Genomic DNA, 18,719 nt, shown 5'->3' on the forward strand with positions numbered 1-18,719 from the left:
CAGCAGCTATTTTTGCCAGGGGCACTGGAGCTAGAGGGAAGCGAGCTAAATGCCAGGGACCTGAGGAGAATGGAACACGCAGGACAAATGAGATCAGAATGCCTGCCAGGGAAGGGAAGGTTTTAAAGGGAGAAAGCCTACAAGTCTCTAGCAGCGTGTTTTTATTTTGCTGTATTTCAGCTCTGCCTTTCTTTCCTTCTGTCCTACTTACCAGGAGAGTAAAAATAGGTTTTTATTAACAGCTGAAACCTGAATCACTGTACTCCAGTCATCATGCTCCCATCCTCTGGGAGGTGATTTCAAATACTTGCATATGCAGACATGGTAATGAGGCTATAGAGTGAGCGGTGAAATTCATTGAAGTTCTGAGAAAATCAAAGACCTCTTGGAAGGAGCCTGAAGCAATTCTTTCTGGAGTAGCAGAGTATTTCCTGGCAAGCAATTTTCCAGCAGGGGCAGGGATGCTGCTTTCTATACCGGCGCTAAATGTGATTAGTGGAGATTTGCTGTTCAGCTGAGGACCACTGGCTCCACCAAATGCCCTGATCTGGCTCGAGATGCTGCTGCCCACTGCCTAAGCCAAGCAGCAGCCGCAGAGATGAGGTCCCTCCCTCACCCTGCCTTCCCCACCGACACTAAAACACGGGCTGGATTCGCGTGCTGCTGCCTGAGCTCCCTCTTCATTCCCAAGCAGTTCCACTGATGTTTTCCGAGCCCATGAAGCACGAACAGGAATTGTGATCCCGCCCGTTAAGCAGCAGTGGCCTGAGTTGCTCTAATCTACAGGGAGCTAAACAGCAAGGGTCAAGGGCTGAATGAAAAAAGGGACCTGGGCTGACCAAAGCTGTCTGGTTTGCAGCTCCCAAGCCCAAATTTTGCATCAGAAGTCACCATTCAACTGTTTTTAAGTTCTGGTACAAGCACAGTTAAAATAAGACTGGGTAAGCACAGCTGCTGCTTCCACACTTGCAGCTAATTCATTTCCCATTCTAGGCCACCAGCACTGCAGTTTGCTTGTTTGGGGTATGGACAATTCTCTCTGAAACCAGATCCCAAGCTGCAGCTCACCATCCTGCTAGCGAGGACCTGCTACGAGCCGTTTGTCACCTCCCGTGGCACCGTGGAGGTCACGGGCACTGCCAGCCCTGTGCAGGCAGAGGCAGAAGGCCCAGGGCAGGAGGTCCCCGCAGCCACTGCTCAGCTCCTGGGACATCAGGAGGCGTTCAGGTTCTCAAGCCAGGTCCGTTAAAGCCAGCAGCAGGTAAGAGGAGCCGTTTCCCCCAGCTGATGCCAGAGGGCACAGCTCAGAGTCCTACAAAGAGGAGAGGTGCTGGGTGCACAGATGGAGACCGGCGTTCCTTCAGCACCAGACAGCTACGTTACGAAACTGATCTGCAAGACGTGGGCAGAGGAACCAGAGACTCCCTCCCATGCGCCTGCCACAGGGAAGTGAGACAGACCCAGATGCCTGAGCAGGAAGGGAAAGGAGAAGAGCTTGTGTCCCCACACAGGGAGGGCAGTTACTGCGTGACACCGCAGATGAGGGATGGGAAGAGCCCCTCGGTACCCACGCTGCAGCGCAGGGTAAGGGAAACCCCTCTCCCTCCCTAAAACCAGACATCGAAGTCCAGGAGATGCTCAGCACCTGAGAAGGAGTCCCCAGTGGCACCAAAGGTGGCTTCCCAAGGGCTTCAGCATCCAGGGTTTGAAGAGCACAAAGCGTCCAGCAGCCTCGCTGCAACTCTGTGCGTGGACTTTGGGTGAGCCCGGGACGGTGCCACCACTGCCCGGGGGTCAGGAGGCAGCTCCAGCCCCGTGAGTTCATTTGCACCTCCGCTAATGAGAGGTGGAAGTGCCTTCCCTTTCCTGCTGTAAGCTCTTGCAAACGTATCTATGACTGAACAAATTAAGTGTGACACTTCTGGAGAAGGAAGGCAAGATGGTTGCCTTGGAAACTAGGGACAGAGGTAGAATTCTGCATCCACTTCATCACTTTAAGTGCTGCAGCAGGGTCAGTGAATTAGTTAGGAAATGCAGTGTACGAGCATTAAGCCCTTCAGCAAAAGCACAAGGTAGAGAGGAGACGGTGAATAATCTGTAGGGAGCAGGCTGCTCACTCCCCGGCTCTTGGCAGCATTTCTTCACCGCCCTGCACCCCCGCCCGGGAGCACAAAATACTCACGGAGGTGAGCTCAAAGTGTCAGCTTTCATTGAGCATCATCCTACCCAGATCCTTCTGGGAAGAGCGGGCTTCAAGGCTCTTCCATTGTTATTCGGGGGCAGCTTCTGGCAGTTCATAAACTCAGATGTCAGGCTGAGGGAGGTTTAATGCATTTCCATTTACAGCTCCTGGGTCTGCACTGCACACGTTGCTTCCAAAGGCTTTGCAAACCTCGTCATAGACCGGGCTAAGTTAGCTTGGTCCAGCTGAATTAAAACAGTGCTGAGGTGGGAATTGGATGCAAGAGTTCACTACAGAAGTGAGGAGATGAGAAAAGCATAAAGATAGGGAACGAAGCAGGTTCTTCCTGCAGAGTGCTTCAGGTCGGGCTGTCACTACAAGGGAAAAGCATCTGGAGTAGCTACAGGAACAAGGGGAGGAGTGGCAGGACTGCAAGCTGTCAGTGACATCAGCTCAAACACAGAAGGAGACTTCAAGCAGCACAGGAAGGCACCAGGTAGCCCTGGCTTGAGCCAGCTCCCACCTCAGCAGGGCAGCCCAGGTAGGTTTAGGCTGCTCTGCTTCTAGCCGAGTTCCTGCACCCCAACGCACGCTCTCCTTGTAGGAACCCCGGGTCACCAATGCCCATTACTGCCCCTCCCCGACTAGAAAGCTAAGGACTCTAGAAATCAAGTCTCTTCCCATTAAATGCTTTGGAAAAACCCTCTGACGACCCCTGAAAGGCTACCTGCTGGCCCTCCGCTCGCTTTGTTCGCTGAAATAAACCAGGGTCAGGCCAAGCACAAGGGCCACGCTTCTCATCTATTTAGAGAAAAGCGACGAGAACCAAGCGCTGCGTTCTTTAGCACGATGCTCTTCCACAAAAAGCAGAAGGACAGACACGTCCAAAGCCCAAGGCTGCAAGCTCTGCTGTGCTTGATGTAATTATTAGGATGCCACAGCAGGAGGAAGGAGGCAATTACTAATAGGGGAGCAAAGCCTGTTAAGAAGCACTGGCTAAGCTCACAGAAAACTAATAAGAGACTAAGCCTTGGAAACGCTCCTGTGTTTGCAGGTAGAGCCTCTCCTCAGCCCCTCTCTGTGCTCGGAGATTAAAGCCTCCCCAGCAGCAGCCGGGCCCAATTAGAGGGCGGCTGTGCCTCTGCAGCGCGGGGAAGCGGCTGCCCTCTGTGCCAGAGGCACGCTCCAGTTTCTCCTGCTCTCCCACTACAGGCAGGGCCTCTGGAGAAACCTCCCTGCTTCCAGCTGGGCAAAGCTGACGCAAAAGCTCCCTGCCACAAGGGAGAGGTGCAAAACCAAGTACGGAGCTGGAGAAGCAGCTCAAACAGCCGGCAGACAGCAGCACACAAGAACCACGGCGCTGACTGCACCTAGGGGCAGCTCACAGCACGCTTTGGACCCATGGCACTGATAGGAAAGAAACTGCTTTCAGCGATTTGAAGTGCTTTCGGTGATTTCCTCGGTACCTACTAACCTGCTCCACGGAGTTAATTCCTACCACGCTTCTCCAGTGCTCTCTGACAAAGCAGGGGTTGGCCGTGTGGCAGGCTGATCACCCTGCCACCAGCTGTAACGAACAGAACCACTTCATACCAGTACAACAGCACACAGTGCTTCCCTGTACATCTTGAAGCCTCCAGTCCTCAGTGGGAGATGGGAGAAGGAAGTCAGCAACAGCAGGAGCTCTTCTTTCGAGGATCAGCTCCATTCGGGGTCCCAAATGCTACGCAGCATTTGAGAGGCCAGCCCCCAGCAGCCCCCTTCACGGCCCACTCTTACTGGGAAGCATGTGCGCGGGGAAGGGCACCCTCAAAAAGCAAACGCCTGCTCCTATCACCTCCCACAGCCGCTGAAACAACCAATGCACGGCGCTTGGCTGCTATTAAAAGAGCCTGCCTGCTTAATTAATTGACCAGGCAGCTACATCAGACCTGCCCCCAGCCCCTTTGATCTTAGTCAGGGGTAGCCGCAGCTGCTCCTCGGCACCACACCAGCGCAGTTCGAGCCTGGCTGGTTTTGTTCTGGGGCTCCTGCAGATGCCTCCCGTGCCATAACATCTCCCAGGGATCACCATCTGACAGCACACAGCTACCGCTGCTGCTTTTTTCAGAGAAACGGGAGGAAAATAGCGCTCGTGCCGACTGCGAGCAGCACAAAGCAGGCCCGCTGCCTTCTAGGATCAGAGCCTTGTTTTTACAAGGTTCCCAAAAGCTTTCTGGGCAGGCTTGGAGGCAGGACCTCTGCCGAGCAGCTGCGGTCCAGCAGGCAGCTCTGCATGTCCTCAGAAGCACTTCCTAGTCAAATAGCAGATAAGCTAATGCAGCCTCCGCGCTGAAGCATCCTTATGATGCTTTTTGTTCTTGTACTTTTATCCGCCCAGGAAATCTCTGCTTAGAGGCAGCATGTTCAAACAGATCCTTTAAAAAAAAAACTCCTCAGAGATAACGGGGCCTCCCCCCCCCCCTCAGACAATGGCAAGGATAAAGGGGGAGGATATGGGGGAAGGAGGAGTATGACATTAAAGAGAAAAATAAAAAAAAAACAAACATTGTCCTGGAACAGTTTTCCACATACTGCTTCCATCTGGAGCGAACACCAAGGGATATTTCTGTCACCAGACTGTCCAGAAGCCCAGAACTAACACACGCTCCTCAATAGTCCTCGTTCAATAACCCAGCTGTAAGGAGCCCCTGCTCCTCCGCTCCATTAGTACTAGCTGGCCTCTGAAACAAATTATCCAGAACCCTCAATTATCAAGAACCAGTCGCACTAGAAACATATTTTCAACATATTCATTATTCGCCGGTTAGCAATTCAAATGCTTTAACCGGATGCTCTAATAGGAGGAAAAAAAAAAAGCCAAGGAGAGGTTGCCAGAGCACCAGCAGAGCTGGAGGAAGGATATCTAGTGACTTCCATGTGTCTGCTGTCAAAAGGAAAAATGAGTTGAGAGCAATAGCACAGGTACATTAGCATAAGAAGCAGAAAGAGAATGACTAATAGGAAGAAGCTGAACACTCACTTGTGCTGCCTTATCTGCTGTATTGAAAATCTCTTGGCTGGGTCGTATTCAAGCATCCCTGAAAAGAAGGAAAAAAAGTCCAGGTGTGATCACAGATGCTCTCAGCCAAGTTGAAGACAGGAGGTGTAAAGCTCTGCCCTTCCCTCCCACCACCCTGCCCCAACAGCAGGCGATGTGTCCGGCCCTCCCGGCAGCTCCAGGAGCCTCTACCTTGCTCCATTGGTCACAGGGAGGGCAGCACAAAGGCCCGACTCCACTGCTGGCTGCCTGCTCAATCTGTTCCTCAGTTTCCCCACCTGTGGTGCAGACACGACCTTTCCCTCCCTCACACTGTGGGGCAGACTCGTACGGCCCCAGATCGTACGCCCAAGCACGTCTCCAGGCAAAGAGCAGCAGGCTTTGCATTTCAGGGGTAACACTCCTGAACTTTCTGGGGAAGAGGCACGGCATATGGAAAGCTGCTTGGCACCCCAGAAACTCTACAGTGCAGTGGAATCCTGTTCTGGAAGTACAGCTGCAAGAAGTAACAAGCAATCCTACTGTCCATCCTATCAGCCCTCTTTTTGTCCTAGCCAGAAGTTTGATTCCTGGCATCAGCTGCTGAAATAACGGGGATTAGGGTGAAGAGAGTGGAGGGTGGAAAAAAATAGCTCATTTGTATTCGCCCTACAAAAGAAGGGGGTGGATTACTTAAGCAGACTCATGAGATGCCCACTCTGCTCCACTATCTTTAAAAAGCTTCACAACTCGACGGAAGGAAATAAAGAAGGAAGTTTTGCTGTATTCGTCAGAGACGAGCCAGTGGGACCTAACAAGTCTCATCCAGGCACCCAAGATCCCTCCAATGAAGCTCCCAAGACCACATTCATCTGGTGGATGTTGAACTCCTGCTGCCACACATTACAAGCGGTTCTGCATGTGTTGGATGAACCCACCAGTGAGCCCTGCAGAGGCAGCAAGAAGAGGAAGGTTTGGGGAAGAGGCAGTAACGGGAGCAGCTCATCTCCAGCAACCAGAAGAAAGGCCAGGAAGCAGAGCAGAGCTGGCAGAGTGAACGGCGGGACAAGGGGCACTCGAAGTTGCAAGGACCTTGCAGATGGTTTTCTGCAGTACTCTTGAACAACGGTATTAGAAGAAAGCAGCCAACAGCACACACGATCAAGGCTGACTCAGAAGATCTTCCCTGTCAGCTCTGTTTGTGTCGTGTTACTCCCAGTAACGATTCTACCGTAAAAAAGACAGAAAGCCACTGTGTGCGTCCCCACGGGCATTTCTGCAAGGCTCGGTCACTCAACAAGCGCACGCTTAGGAAATAAGCTTTTGAGAATAATTTCTTATCTTTAAAAACAAGGAGATTTTTCAGCAGATAAGGGTTTATTTAGATCGGTTGTAGCCTAGAGAGGATGGGCAGGAAAAGATGGTGTGAAAGCACTGAAGTCACCTTCCCCTCAGAAACCAGCACCGTTTCCCATGGCAATTTGAGAAGATTTATCAGTGCTGCTGACGGCACTAACAGCCTTAAGCAGGTGGCATCGCTACTGCTCATCAGTATGAAGTAGGTTAAAAAACAAAAACAAGCCCTGGGAAGACTTCCCCAGGTCAGAGAAGGCCGGGTGCATCGTAAGCATCTGGCCACCTGAACTCCAGGCACTGGAGCCTTCAGCATTCAAAGCTTTGGACTGAGCACACCAGGAACGTGTAACTTGCCTTGCTGAGACCATAAAACCACCTCGTGGTTTGAGCTCCCTGCTCAAGAGCCCTAAGTCTCAGGAGCAGCTCCTCATACTGGGTATTTTCTCCCCCGAGCAGAATAAAGCCCTGCAAACAAGCCCAGGCTGCAGCTACAGACCAGAACTGGGATTAAGTGGCAGGAGGTGATTAATGCTAGTGGCAGTGCCAAGAGCTGAACAGCTCGGCTGCTAGCGAGAACCACCACCAGGAGAGTATTTTGAGATGGCCTTACGGTAAGGGTGAGAGACAGGGGAGATGCATTTGAGCCATCTTCAGCAGAGAAAGGATTGATCCTGAATGCTGCTGGCCCGCAAAGTGCTGCAACACCTGTAGTACAGCATCAGAGTGCTTTCACTGGGCAAATTCCAAGTTCTTCTCTATTCCAGCCTGTCTGTAGGAGTCCCTGCAGCCTTCTCAGTCCCAGGACAGCTGAGGCTGGCATGATCCTCTGGGGATGATCCTGTGCAACCCCTTACTCAGAGCAGGGTCCACTAGAGCAGGTCACCCAGGACCATTTCCAGCTGGAGCACCCTCATCACAGCAGCTTGCTTTGGCTAAAGGAAAAATAAATATGCATCCCTCCAAATGCTGTTTAAAGAATGACAGGGCTAACAGAAATTTAAGGCATTTACCAGATGAAACCGGTACAAGCAGAGGATAAGGCTCTAAGGTGAATTATTAAGAGGGGCCTGGCAGCACTGGTTACCACTAGCTATGGTGCAGAGCTGTATTGTTCTCAAACAAGCAATTAAAAGGGCATGAAGAAGGTAATCAAGCAAAAAATATTTCCTTAAAGGAAAAGGGCTGCATTTCAGGCAGCGTTCAAACGAAAACAGAACATCCAATCCCTGAAAATGTACATTCGTGTGTTCGGCGTGACTCACTCATGGCAGGCCTGTGGCTGAAGTCCTGCACTGAAGAGACTCGAAGACAAAACATCATGTACTATTCACCAGGCAAGTCATCTCAGAGCGTCTGCCCACAGCAGCCACACATCTCTACCATTTACGGTAAAGATTTCCATGCAGTTTATCTGCGAGCAAAGAGACGCTGCAACGGGGAGATTCTTCAGGAGGATGCCTGACTCGCCAACCTCTGCTCCCCTGGTATTTCAGGAGGAGTCGCTGTGCCCATACATGGGAGATGATGCCCATTACAGCACCCCAGCAGCCTCAAAACCCTTTCAAATTACATCAAGCGGTAACGTGAACACTGGAGACCACAAACCTGTCTTGAGCTCCTCGTCACAGACTCCAGCCCACACGTTTTAATAATCCTGAACAAGCACGGCATTGGATCACATGGCAGAATATTTTTTTTAAGCAGACAGCACGATCTGAGGTATGTTTTTTGAGAGGCAGGAAGAAATCTAACAGCTATACTTTGAATTCAACCTGGGTTTTATTTCAGAGCAACATTTTAAGCCACCAATATAAAGCAGAAAACATCCAATTTGTAAAATGAGACGGGGATTTTTCCCTCTCCTCCATCCTCCACAAGCACAACCAAGTGCTCTGACCAGAAACTCCCTCTGCAGGCAGACCCGGGAGCTTTGATGATGCACTTGCAGAAGCCTTGCCGCTGGCTGAGTTATAGCCACCAGCCTGCCTGACTGCTGGCCCTGGGGACTCCCTGCTACTACAGGATTAAATCACCCCAGTCAGCAGGGTACACATCCTCTTATCCCTGTGAGGTGAGGTCACGGCAACTACACAGAAACCAGAAAAAACGCTGAGAAACCAACCCAAACCAACCCACTTGTCCCCAGCCACAGCCTGGAAACGACCCCAGGTGCTTAATGCTGAGACTGCAGCCTCAGAACTTCCCTTTGGTAAAAGTGGATTGCAAGAGGCAGAGCTGACCCTGCTCATTTTTCCTGCTCAGAAGCAAGCTGCATGGAGTTGGTAAGTCACATGCAGATGTTGTCAGAACCTTAGTGCTGAACACTTCCACTTCGACACATCTTTTCTGACTGTGCACACAGAAGGCAGAGCCGTACCAGCCCTTCCCATCGGTGAGATGTACAAATAAAGCTTCATTACTGGTCAGGGAGGCAAGAAGAAGGGCAGCATCCCAAGTAACCAGCTGAAGCACACTGCCATGCAAGTCTCTTCACAAGCCAAGTAAAACAGAAGCTCTGAGGCCCTCTACATTCTGCTTTTACTAGAAAGTAGAACATAACAAATAAAAATAAGCCCAAGGGGAAAAAAAAATAAAACCACCACTTTAAGGTTTCTGTTGTTTGGTGGACTGCTTCTGAAGCAAGTTCTAGTTTGTTTCCCAGCCTGGCACTCTGGTTAACGCAGCTTATAGCCACAGAGGAAACAAGCACTTTGCAGCACGCTGAACTCTGCCTCACAATAAGAAGGCAGCAAACGCTTGCAGCACTGCAGAGTGCTTTGAGCCTTTCAGAAGCACTGCAAAGGTTAAAGCCTCCAGCAAGACAGAGCTGAGCTGTGGGTGTCTGTGCAGCTCGTAGAACAGCATCAGCCAGCCATTGACAGCATCTGATCCGTAGGCTTTGAATCAGTTTCAACCTGCTGCAGCAGCAGCAGGCACCTACCAGGAAATGCAGATGTTCTGGAGGAAAAGCATGAACCAAATAAAGCACCCTGGTTTTGTCACCATAGCTACGTAGGATCGCCACCACAAGGCCTCAGCACACGCCTTGCTGCTGGCCGGGCTGTGGGGCTGCTCAGCACCCCGCAGGGTGGAGGGCACTGGGCATCTCTACACTGTCCAAAGACAAAAGGGGTGAAGACGTGGCTAGGATGAAGGAAGAAACTCTAATAAGTTGGCAGAGATGAACAGTTTTGGACAAAGGGCATCAGCTGTGAGGCGCCTTGTTTGAAGTGAGGCAGAAGGAAAAGAGATTCTGACTCCAGGTCTCACCCAGGGGATGGAGAAGGAACAGGAGGGAGTTGATCTGCTAATGAAGCATAAGGTTTGGAGCTATCAATATCCTCAGGACAAGAAAAGAAAGAACAACCACCACGCTCATTCTCCCTGGGGGGCAAAGCTAAGTGCAGCAGAGAGGCCGATCGCAAACCCCCAACGATTTCTGCAGGCTGCTGTAGCAGACCGGCTGCTGGACTGACTCTACGGGGACAATTCCCAAGCTCAAAAAAAATCAGGAAAACGCTGTGTTTTGAGTCAGCATTCACAAGTCAAGCACCACACATAGATCAGGACATTGTTCCCCGGGGCACAGGGCACAAACCATCAGTCAGAAGTGCCGGGCAGCCGGCAGCAGCCTCGTTAGGCTGAGCAGAGCAGCCGCGGCAGCAGCTGCAGCTCGTAGCTGTGCCTTACGTAATGCTCCCGAAAGCTGCTGGGGCTGGGTACTGCTCCTTGGAACACCTGGAAAGGAGACATTTCATAACGCTGCGGGGCAGGAGAAGCTAAGACAGCCTCAAAGGACGAGGCTTGCAGGGGGTCTGCCACCCCCTGGGAGGTGGGGGGCTGGAGAGGAGCCCCCGCAGCCCGCCGGCAGCAGGCAGACGGACAGACAGCACCACCTGCTGCCACAGCCCGGCACACAGCCGGCACCCAGCGCCGCAGGACAGGGCTCTGCGGGTCCGGGCTGCAGCCCCTCGCAGCCCCCCACACAGGGGCTGGGTGCCCAGGGGCAGCGCAGCGTCCTGCAGGGTCACAGCAGGTGCTACTTGTAGGGTAAAGCGCAGTCATAAACGCCTCGAAACTCTGAACCTTTTGGCTAGCCACAAAGCACGAAAGCGCCGTCCCCCTGCAGAGGACGCAGTGCAGCACACAGCCCCCGTGGAGCAGCAAACAGCCGTGTTCCGAGCAGACCTGATAACACTGCTGACGGACAGGAGGAAGCAGAGCTGACTCAGTTTCCTCACAGTGCCCCATAGCCCTTCGCCCACGCTTACCCCAAACTGCTCGCCTAGCAAAAGAACCAGAAAAATAAACTTGAAACGAGGCGGCCTCGTTTCGTGTTTGAAGGCAGGTCTCAAACAGCTGAGGTCAAAGGGAAGGGAGCAAGCCCACGCTGAGGGCTGGGAGTATCTCTGCACCTGACTGCTTCAGAGAGGCAGCAGGAGCTCCGATCGGGATCTCCCATGTGCTAGAAGCGCACCCAAGTGCTGCCAACCAGGCACCAAGCTGGCTGCTAAACACAGCACAACTGCTGCTTGAAGCATTCAGCTTTTAAAAGAAGCTGAGAGACTGCTCAACGCTGAGCCTCAAACTATTTCAACAAGTGACTAGAACAAAAGCACAAAAACCCACCCCTTTCTTCCACCCAAAAGGTGCTGTTCCCATTTCTGCCACAGGTCTGTTATGAGAAGGGGCACCAGCCACTCTGCTCCACCACCCTCACTGCTGGAAATTTAGGGAAAGGGATGAGACAACTGGGACTAAAGCACACTGAGGGTAGAGGCTGATGAGGAAGGACAGCAGAACCTGAGTACTCAGTATTTCTTGTTACAGAAAGCTTGGACAAGGAATTTCATCGAGTGTTCTCACTTGCCATTTTAAATTTAACCTCGTGGGCTTTGTCTTCAGGTCTAAAAGCTGCTGAGAGCAGGAGAAAAATAATGCAAGAACCAACTGTTTATGGAGTAGTGTCTGCAACAACTGCAACCCATCGAGGGTTTTGCATATCTCAGTAAAGTGCCAGTGTTCGAGACCTTCCAGAGTCTTATCCTAAGATAAATAATCCTACCTCCTTCCTAATAGGATCCCATGTTGTCACAGGATACTTGGAATGAAGCTCTCCCCTGGTCTACACAAGCTGAGCACTCCACGTTTTACCCATTCCTCTTAGAGTCAGCTGAGAGACTCACCTCTCAATAAGTCTGAGAGTGGAGGACCACAATCCTCTGGAATTGTGAAGTCGCCTTTCCCGATGTTTTCAAATAACTTATATATATTGTCCCCTTCGAAGGGGTATAGACCCGTTGTAATGTTGTATCTGCAAAGAAGGAGAAGCTGTGTGAGAAGAAGCACACAGAACAGGAACTTAATTCTTATGTGGCTAGGTAAATCAAGAGCAGACAAGAGTAAACTAAAGGATGAATATTTGGAATGCTTCTTCTAACTTTGTCTTCCTTTATCGCAGCCTCTTCATTCACATGAGTCAAAACCACTAAGACATCTCCCTGACAGGCTGGGACGGAAGAAACTTTTAAAAATAAATACTAGAGATACCAGCGCTTTGTGGTTTCTATTATTATAGTCGCTGCGTATCTCAGATGCCGAGAAGTGGCTGGCAGAGACTTACTCAGACTGGAGACTACTTTATTCAGAACTGCAAGCACTTTGGATGGGTGTCTGCTCCCCAAAGGAAGGGCCACACCGCATACACCCACTCCCCAACACCATGCAGAAGAGCAGTGACGACAGCAGGTTGCACAAGACCAAGCTGTTTGGAGGCTTGCAATTTACTGCAACTCCTGGATGCTGCACAGGCACTTACAGCGTGACCCCTGCGGACCAGATGTCTACTTTAAAGCCTGAAAAGGTATCGAGGCCATTGGCGATTTCTGGTGGCTGGAATGCTGGCGACCCTTGGCTCGTTCTGCACGTGTCATCCTCTGCAAACGGATGCAATGCCTGCAGCAGAAGAGAGCCATTAGTTTCAGATTCCAAGGCACACGAACCGTAACTGGTAGAACATTTCACACACAGGGAACACTCTGCTACTGAACATCTACTTACACATCACGAGAACGTGCTACTCTAACAATTGCATGCCACTGGTGACGCTTTCTGAGCTATTCCTACGTAGCTGAGGCACTCCTGGTATACAGTTAAGTGTAAGGGGATGTAGCTTGTCACCAGACTTCAGGGTTGTCTAAAATTGATGTCTTTGCCTATGAGCCTCCGGGATGGAAGTTTTGTGCTGTTACTCGCAGCGAGATAACAACGTTGTGACAGTTACAATAAAGATTCAGCAGAGTCACTCTAGAGCACTCTGCAAGTGTAACAGAACAGAAGCCTAAACACACAATAAATCCATGGATACCACAAAGGGGACCTGAATCTAGAATGTTGTGCTTCCCACACTCCTGACTTCACTGCAGTTCTCACATACCTCTGCTACGCCTAAATCAGATATTTTCAGCGTCCCATTGGTTGTTAGCAGGAGGTTCCCCGGTTTTATATCCTTGTGGACAATCCCTTGGCTGTGCAAGTATTCTAAGCCGTCTATAAGCTGACAAAAGTACCTGCAGAAATTGTTAAAGAAAAAAAGAAAAAAGTCAAGCACTTCTAGAGACTAAGACTGTGAATTACCAATAATGCTTAAAGCAAAGACTAATGTTATTGGATAAAGGTAGGTACACGAACACTTGATGCTGAGGAACTTGAGAGTGAGGTGTTGTGTGTTAAAAAAGAACTTTTACAGGCAGTCAGAAGTCACCTGCTAGAGCTCCGCACCAGTGCGTTAACCAGTTCAGGCTCTGCTGAGGCTCTCCTCACAAGTCTGTGCATTTTCAAAGCGTGGGCACCACGAGGCACAAACGGGCCAGATAATTCTGACACCTGACCTGGCCTAGGCTAAATTAAACTAGCAAAAGATGCTCTTTCAGTGGCTTAGCTGTCTCTGCTAGAGGATGGGGAAAAAAGAGGTTTCCTTCAGTCGGCAGAAGGTTTATGTTTCTGTTACTGGCTGGGCAAAGGTAACAGATGGTCAGAGACTGTTAGCATGGCATTACTGTAACGTAAGAAGCATTGTGCATCAACAATTGTTCATTCACTTTTTAATCTCATAATATCCAGGAAACAATACCCATCTGAATGCATCGATCGCTCACTTAGACCCTCTATGACCTCAGACACCATTTAAGAACATTAAAATAGTGACTACAAACTTGCTGGTCTGCACTGATTTTATGTAGATATAGATATTTATATAACCTCCTTCCTATATCCATTTCCAGAACTTTAAGGTTCCTTTACTTGCATGCTAAAACGGGCTTCAGATTAGCCTAACTAAACAAGCTAAGAGATCATGCTGGATGTTGCCAGTTCTTAACCCAAAGACCTTTAACCTTTTTTCCTGACGCTGAACTGTTTGGCTTGCACCATTAAATAGGGCAAATCCTCACAGAATCCCCCACCGCACCACGTCAGGGAAGGCTGCTGTGCATCTCTTGCAGCAAAACAAAACAAAAGCAACAGAAGATTTGATAGCAAGATGCTTTTTCTTCCCAGAACCAAAGGGTTCTCCCTGGCAGCGTTTCATTAGTCTTTTTTGGGTTTTATCACCATGGATGTAAAAGATGTAGTTATTAAACAAAGTTAGTTTGACTTTAAAGTGCAGCCAGCAGTCTAATTGAGAGTAGAACACGCTCCTGAGCTCAAGAGATAGCAGCAAGGAGAGGCTGATGCGGGCTAAGGAACAAAACTGCACTTACCCATGAGCCTGAAAAACTGGAAACCTCTTTTCTGGGACACTGTCCAGCATCTCCTGCATCCCACACACACAGTACTCCATCACCATATACGTGAAGGCAGAGTTAAGGAAGCTTCAAGGTTAAATACTTCCCAGGCAAAGGCTGCGCGAGGACTGCAGCTGGGGAGCTGCTGGTACCTGGTGCACACACACTGCAGAAGTGGAGCCTGAGCTGTGCCCCACCCTCCTCCAGCTGGCCAACAGAAGGATGCAAGGAACCCCCCAAAATTCTTCTGAAGGACCAGCAGCAGCTGATAGAACAGGATATGGTACAGGATATGAACAGAAATTACACTGGAAGCCTTATAAACATGACAGAAGTCAGGCAATTCTCTGAAGTGGCTGGAAAAAAAAAAGTTAACCCCCCCGGCAGAAGAGCTGCAGGCTGCAGCATTCTCCCCAGCCCCTGGCTGTTCCAAAGTGAACTCTCGTGCCCTCCCCCAGAGGTTGTTCTTCCTTTTCTGTAGGCACTACCTAACAGCTACTGCTTACCCCATCCCCACAGCCGTGTAGTAGGAAAAGGATCCCTGGACAGCTGGGAAGCTTTTTTTGAAACCATATGGACAAAAAAAATTACAATCAAGTGCCAAGAGCTGGTGGCACTTCTTAGTATTTATTCCCTTCCAGCACATTCCTTTTTTCATCTCCTCAAGTTTTAATGTTGGGGCCAAACAAAGGAAACGACACAACCGCCTGGAGCAGGAACTGCCTCTGCTCCCCTCCTCTCCCAGGGCTTTTAAAGGCAGTGCTCAGAGGGGCTCAGGAACAGACCCTGAGACATCTGCTGGCTTTGTCAAGGGAGTGCACCTCCGAGGTGAAGAGCAGAGCGAAACAGGGCTGTGGGGCACCCCCTTCTCCAGCAACACAAAGCACTTGGTTGGTCACTAATTATTCCTGGCAGCTGCCTTCTTAACCTAAGCCTAAAATAAGTTGCTTATCTCCCAAGATACTGCCTTAACTCTTGAGGCGAGAGAGGCTGAAGAGATGGCCTGCATTTTAAGTGGGATCCGGGCTAAAGGCTGGTGCCCTTTTATAGAAGATTCCATCCCAGAGCTCAAAACACTGCCCAGACTCACTGATTTAGTGCTACGTCCCCCATACGAGCTGCTCTTCAGAGGGATGCCGAAGTACTGCAAGGCTTTGTGATGGGCACGATGCCACCTGCAAATCAGCAGACACAAGAACAGCAGGAGGAGCCCAGGTTTCATTCCTATCATTCCTTACCGTGGAAGAAAGCTACGGGCTACTCGGCTACTCATATGGCAGTGACATGAGAGCAGCGCTCCCAAATTCATGAAAACAACACTAATGGGAGATTTCGTAGGGCAGCTGTCGGGAAGCCAAAGCCAGCTCTCGTTCTCAGCTACAAAGAACGACCTGATTTTGGTCTCGTTAACTGCCAGGCTGGTTTTTCACCCCTTCTTTTGTGACCGATCCACCTCTGGCTGGTCAGCCAGATTACAGCACGAACTTCCAGGCTGGAGCAGATCTGTTACCGGTGCCCTGAGACGACTGAAGCTCTCATCTCTGCTAATCAATAGGGTTCTGCTCCCACGCACGCTGCACACACTGGTAACAGAAGCTGTCGAGGGAGGGTGCCAGCTGGGATGCTGCTTATTGAACTGGGTTTATTTTCTGCCTGGATTAGCTCTCCATTCATCACCAGCTCCGCATTCCCAGCCACAGCAGGTCAGCAGAGCAGCCCATTAAATACTAAAGGTAGTTGATATTTTTAATCCAGTCATCGCAGCTTTCCTATTAACAAAAAGATCACTGAAGGCTTTGACTCGACTTGTTAAAACACTGTCTGCCGAATAAGTACAGGACTGCAGGCTTCAGCCACGTTTAGCAGCAACAGAAAACTCAGCTGAAAACACAACCCTCCCCTCTGAAGTATTTGAAACTGGGCCTGTAGCATTCATCCTGGACATTAAGACTTACTTTTAATGAGTAACAGGGAAGGAAGCGACAACTAGAAGTTGAGTGAGGTACAGGGGAGGGATGTTGCCTTGCACAGCTTCCTGCAAGGCACCAATCCAAGCGTTTGCACGACTACACAGCAAAACGAGGAAGGGAACTGACCTGCAGAGAACAGCCTAATGAAAGGGAAAGTTACCGTTCAGCTGGATCTGCTCCCAAACCCATTTGCCACGCAGCTGCACAAGTGCTTGTACTGCCGCATCCGAAAACATGCTGCACAGGCACTGCCAGTGCCAACGGAGAGAGGTTAAAGCACAATCATGGACAAATTCTCTCTCCCAACTCCAATTCCTCCAGTTACTGCCAGAATAAAGAGGTGCAGAAGCAGATAAAAAACAGAAGTCAGCCTATAAAAACTACGAAAAACCAACTAGTTCCTTTTCAAACACATCTGTTAGTAAAGCAAGAAACATCCCCACGGGCTCAGAGAGGCCAAAACCCATTTCTGAATGACCACTTTGGGTTGTCATCACCTGCTACCAACACACGAGGTCTCTCTCGGGCTCTTTTTCAGTACGCCTCTCCTTCAGCATCCCAGCTTCCTATTAATTAAATGCTATCTTTCTACAGGCAGTAATTGAGTTACAGTCCCTTCAGTCTGTTAAGGCCACAAAACACAAGTGAAAGTTGTCATGCTTTTCATATCAATGATTTGGTGGCAGAGCATTTGATCTAATTAAAGCACACAATTAAGTTACCCGTTTTCTGAAGTACTGTAATTGGAAGGCAGTATTTAGAAAACACTGCCAAAAATAAAAGTGGCTATTTATAAGGCGCTACAACAGATCAGCTCAGGGAGTTCATGAGCTGGCCTAAGTCAAAGCGTGCTCCCCAGAAGCACCCAGCTGCCCACCCACACCCCAAGGCACAGCGTACAGCAGAGGGGGGCTCAGAATACTTGCAGGACCGTGTGCTGCAGTCACACGCCGCAGTGCGAGCGATGCACCCAGATCTCAAACCCCAGCTTAGCTTCCAGAGCTGCGGTTCTGTCTCTGCACTGTGCACAGGAGCACTGTGCTTCCTCTCTCTCACAGCTACCACAAGCTTCCCGTCTCTCCCAGCAGTACCACGAGAGACCTTTGCACAAAGAACACAGCAGGAGGCTCTGGAGCTCGTCTATCTTGGTGGGGCTGACTGGCAGCAGAGTGCTCCAGCTGCCCGTGGAGGAGGCACGCTGCTGGAGCGCGCAGCCCCTCCGCACGAAGGGAGCGAGCTGCAGGCAGCCGTGTGCCAGAGAACAAGGGATTTCCCTCCCCCCTTTCTTTTGAGGGAAAGAATAAGAATTCCTAAACCATTGCCAAGAACTTAAAGGAAAAAACGTTACAGGAATTGATTTCACATAGCGTCAATCAAAACAGAGCCATCTTCAGGGAAAGGAAGCACTGCCATACACTGCCAGCCAGGACAGGAGGCTCAGCGGGACAGATCCGCGGCTTTATTTTCATCTCCGAGCTGCTGAAGGTCACACAACGAAGCACAGGATTTCAGGGGTGGTTCCCCCCTGCTCCAGCCCCACAGACGTAATCTGGGGACAATATTTTTATTTCCCAACTGAGAAGCTGGGAAACTTAAGAAAGCACACTTAGTGGAAAGTATTCCAGCCATGCGATACGTTTAATACTAGGGGAAGTAATTTTAAGCTTAAGAAACATTCAGCAGGGCCTTAAAAGCAGAACTAAAATGATTCAGCACTGCAGCAGAAAACGACAAGAATTCAAACCTTCCAGCACCGTGTTGAAAAGGATATATTTTCTGCTTCTCTTCGTTGTATAATACATCTACCAACTGGATAACGTTTTTGTGCCGTAATCGTCGTAGGAGCTGAATTTCCCTGCAGGAAAAGAAAGGGGAAAAACATTAAATTTAGAAGGCTATTTCCTTACTATGGAATGCAGCGAACATTTTCTAATGGATTTTTACACCTCAAACTGCATTAGCCCCGGCTGCTTCTCCTAAGGTTACCTGCACACGCTGCCTGACAGGTCTTGTGTGTTCTTGAATTCATTAGCCCAAGGTTAGCCCACAAAGATACTGACTGGCCACTGCCCAGGAATAAACCAAGAACCCTTCCAGTTAACACTACAAAGCCCCTCGGTTTTCCCCGGAGAGGAATCCCAGCTGGGATACACCCAGCAGAGGAGCGAGGGGTGGCAGCAAGAGCCCGCTGTGCTCAGCAACACCACGCCGTGAACTTGGGAACAAAGACAGGAACAGCGCCTTCTTCTAAGCTCTAACTCGACCGAACTGCTCAGAGATTTAAATTGAATCCTTTTTTTGTGCTCAGTGTGTAATGTGAGGCTGAGCAGACGCCTTCCTTTTGCCACGGAACGGGCCCTTGGGTGGCTCTCCTATCAGCCACCTCGATCTTTGTCTCTCGAGATCTT

General features: G+C 50.1%; 1 protein-coding gene across 1 annotated transcript in view; it reads right to left on the reverse strand.

Annotated features, from left to right (window-relative positions):
• Positions 1-18,719, reverse strand: part of STK11 (serine/threonine kinase 11) — a 34,489-nt gene that overhangs the window by 9,513 nt on the left and 6,257 nt on the right. Inside the window, exons 2-7 of the mRNA XM_068661348.1 lie at positions 18,083-18,166; positions 14,318-14,407; positions 12,994-13,126; positions 12,376-12,512; positions 11,744-11,871; positions 5,205-5,262 (exon numbers count right to left, since the gene is read on the reverse strand). Coding sequence (XP_068517449.1) covers positions 5,205-5,262; positions 11,744-11,871; positions 12,376-12,512; positions 12,994-13,126; positions 14,318-14,407; positions 18,083-18,166 — 630 coding nt within the window. The remainder of the gene's footprint in view (positions 1-5,204; positions 5,263-11,743; positions 11,872-12,375; positions 12,513-12,993; positions 13,127-14,317; positions 14,408-18,082; positions 18,167-18,719) is intronic.

Source organism: Anas acuta, chromosome 26 (genome assembly GCF_963932015.1).
Source record: "Anas acuta chromosome 26, bAnaAcu1.1, whole genome shotgun sequence".
NCBI classification, from domain to species: domain Eukaryota; kingdom Metazoa; phylum Chordata; class Aves; order Anseriformes; family Anatidae; genus Anas; species Anas acuta.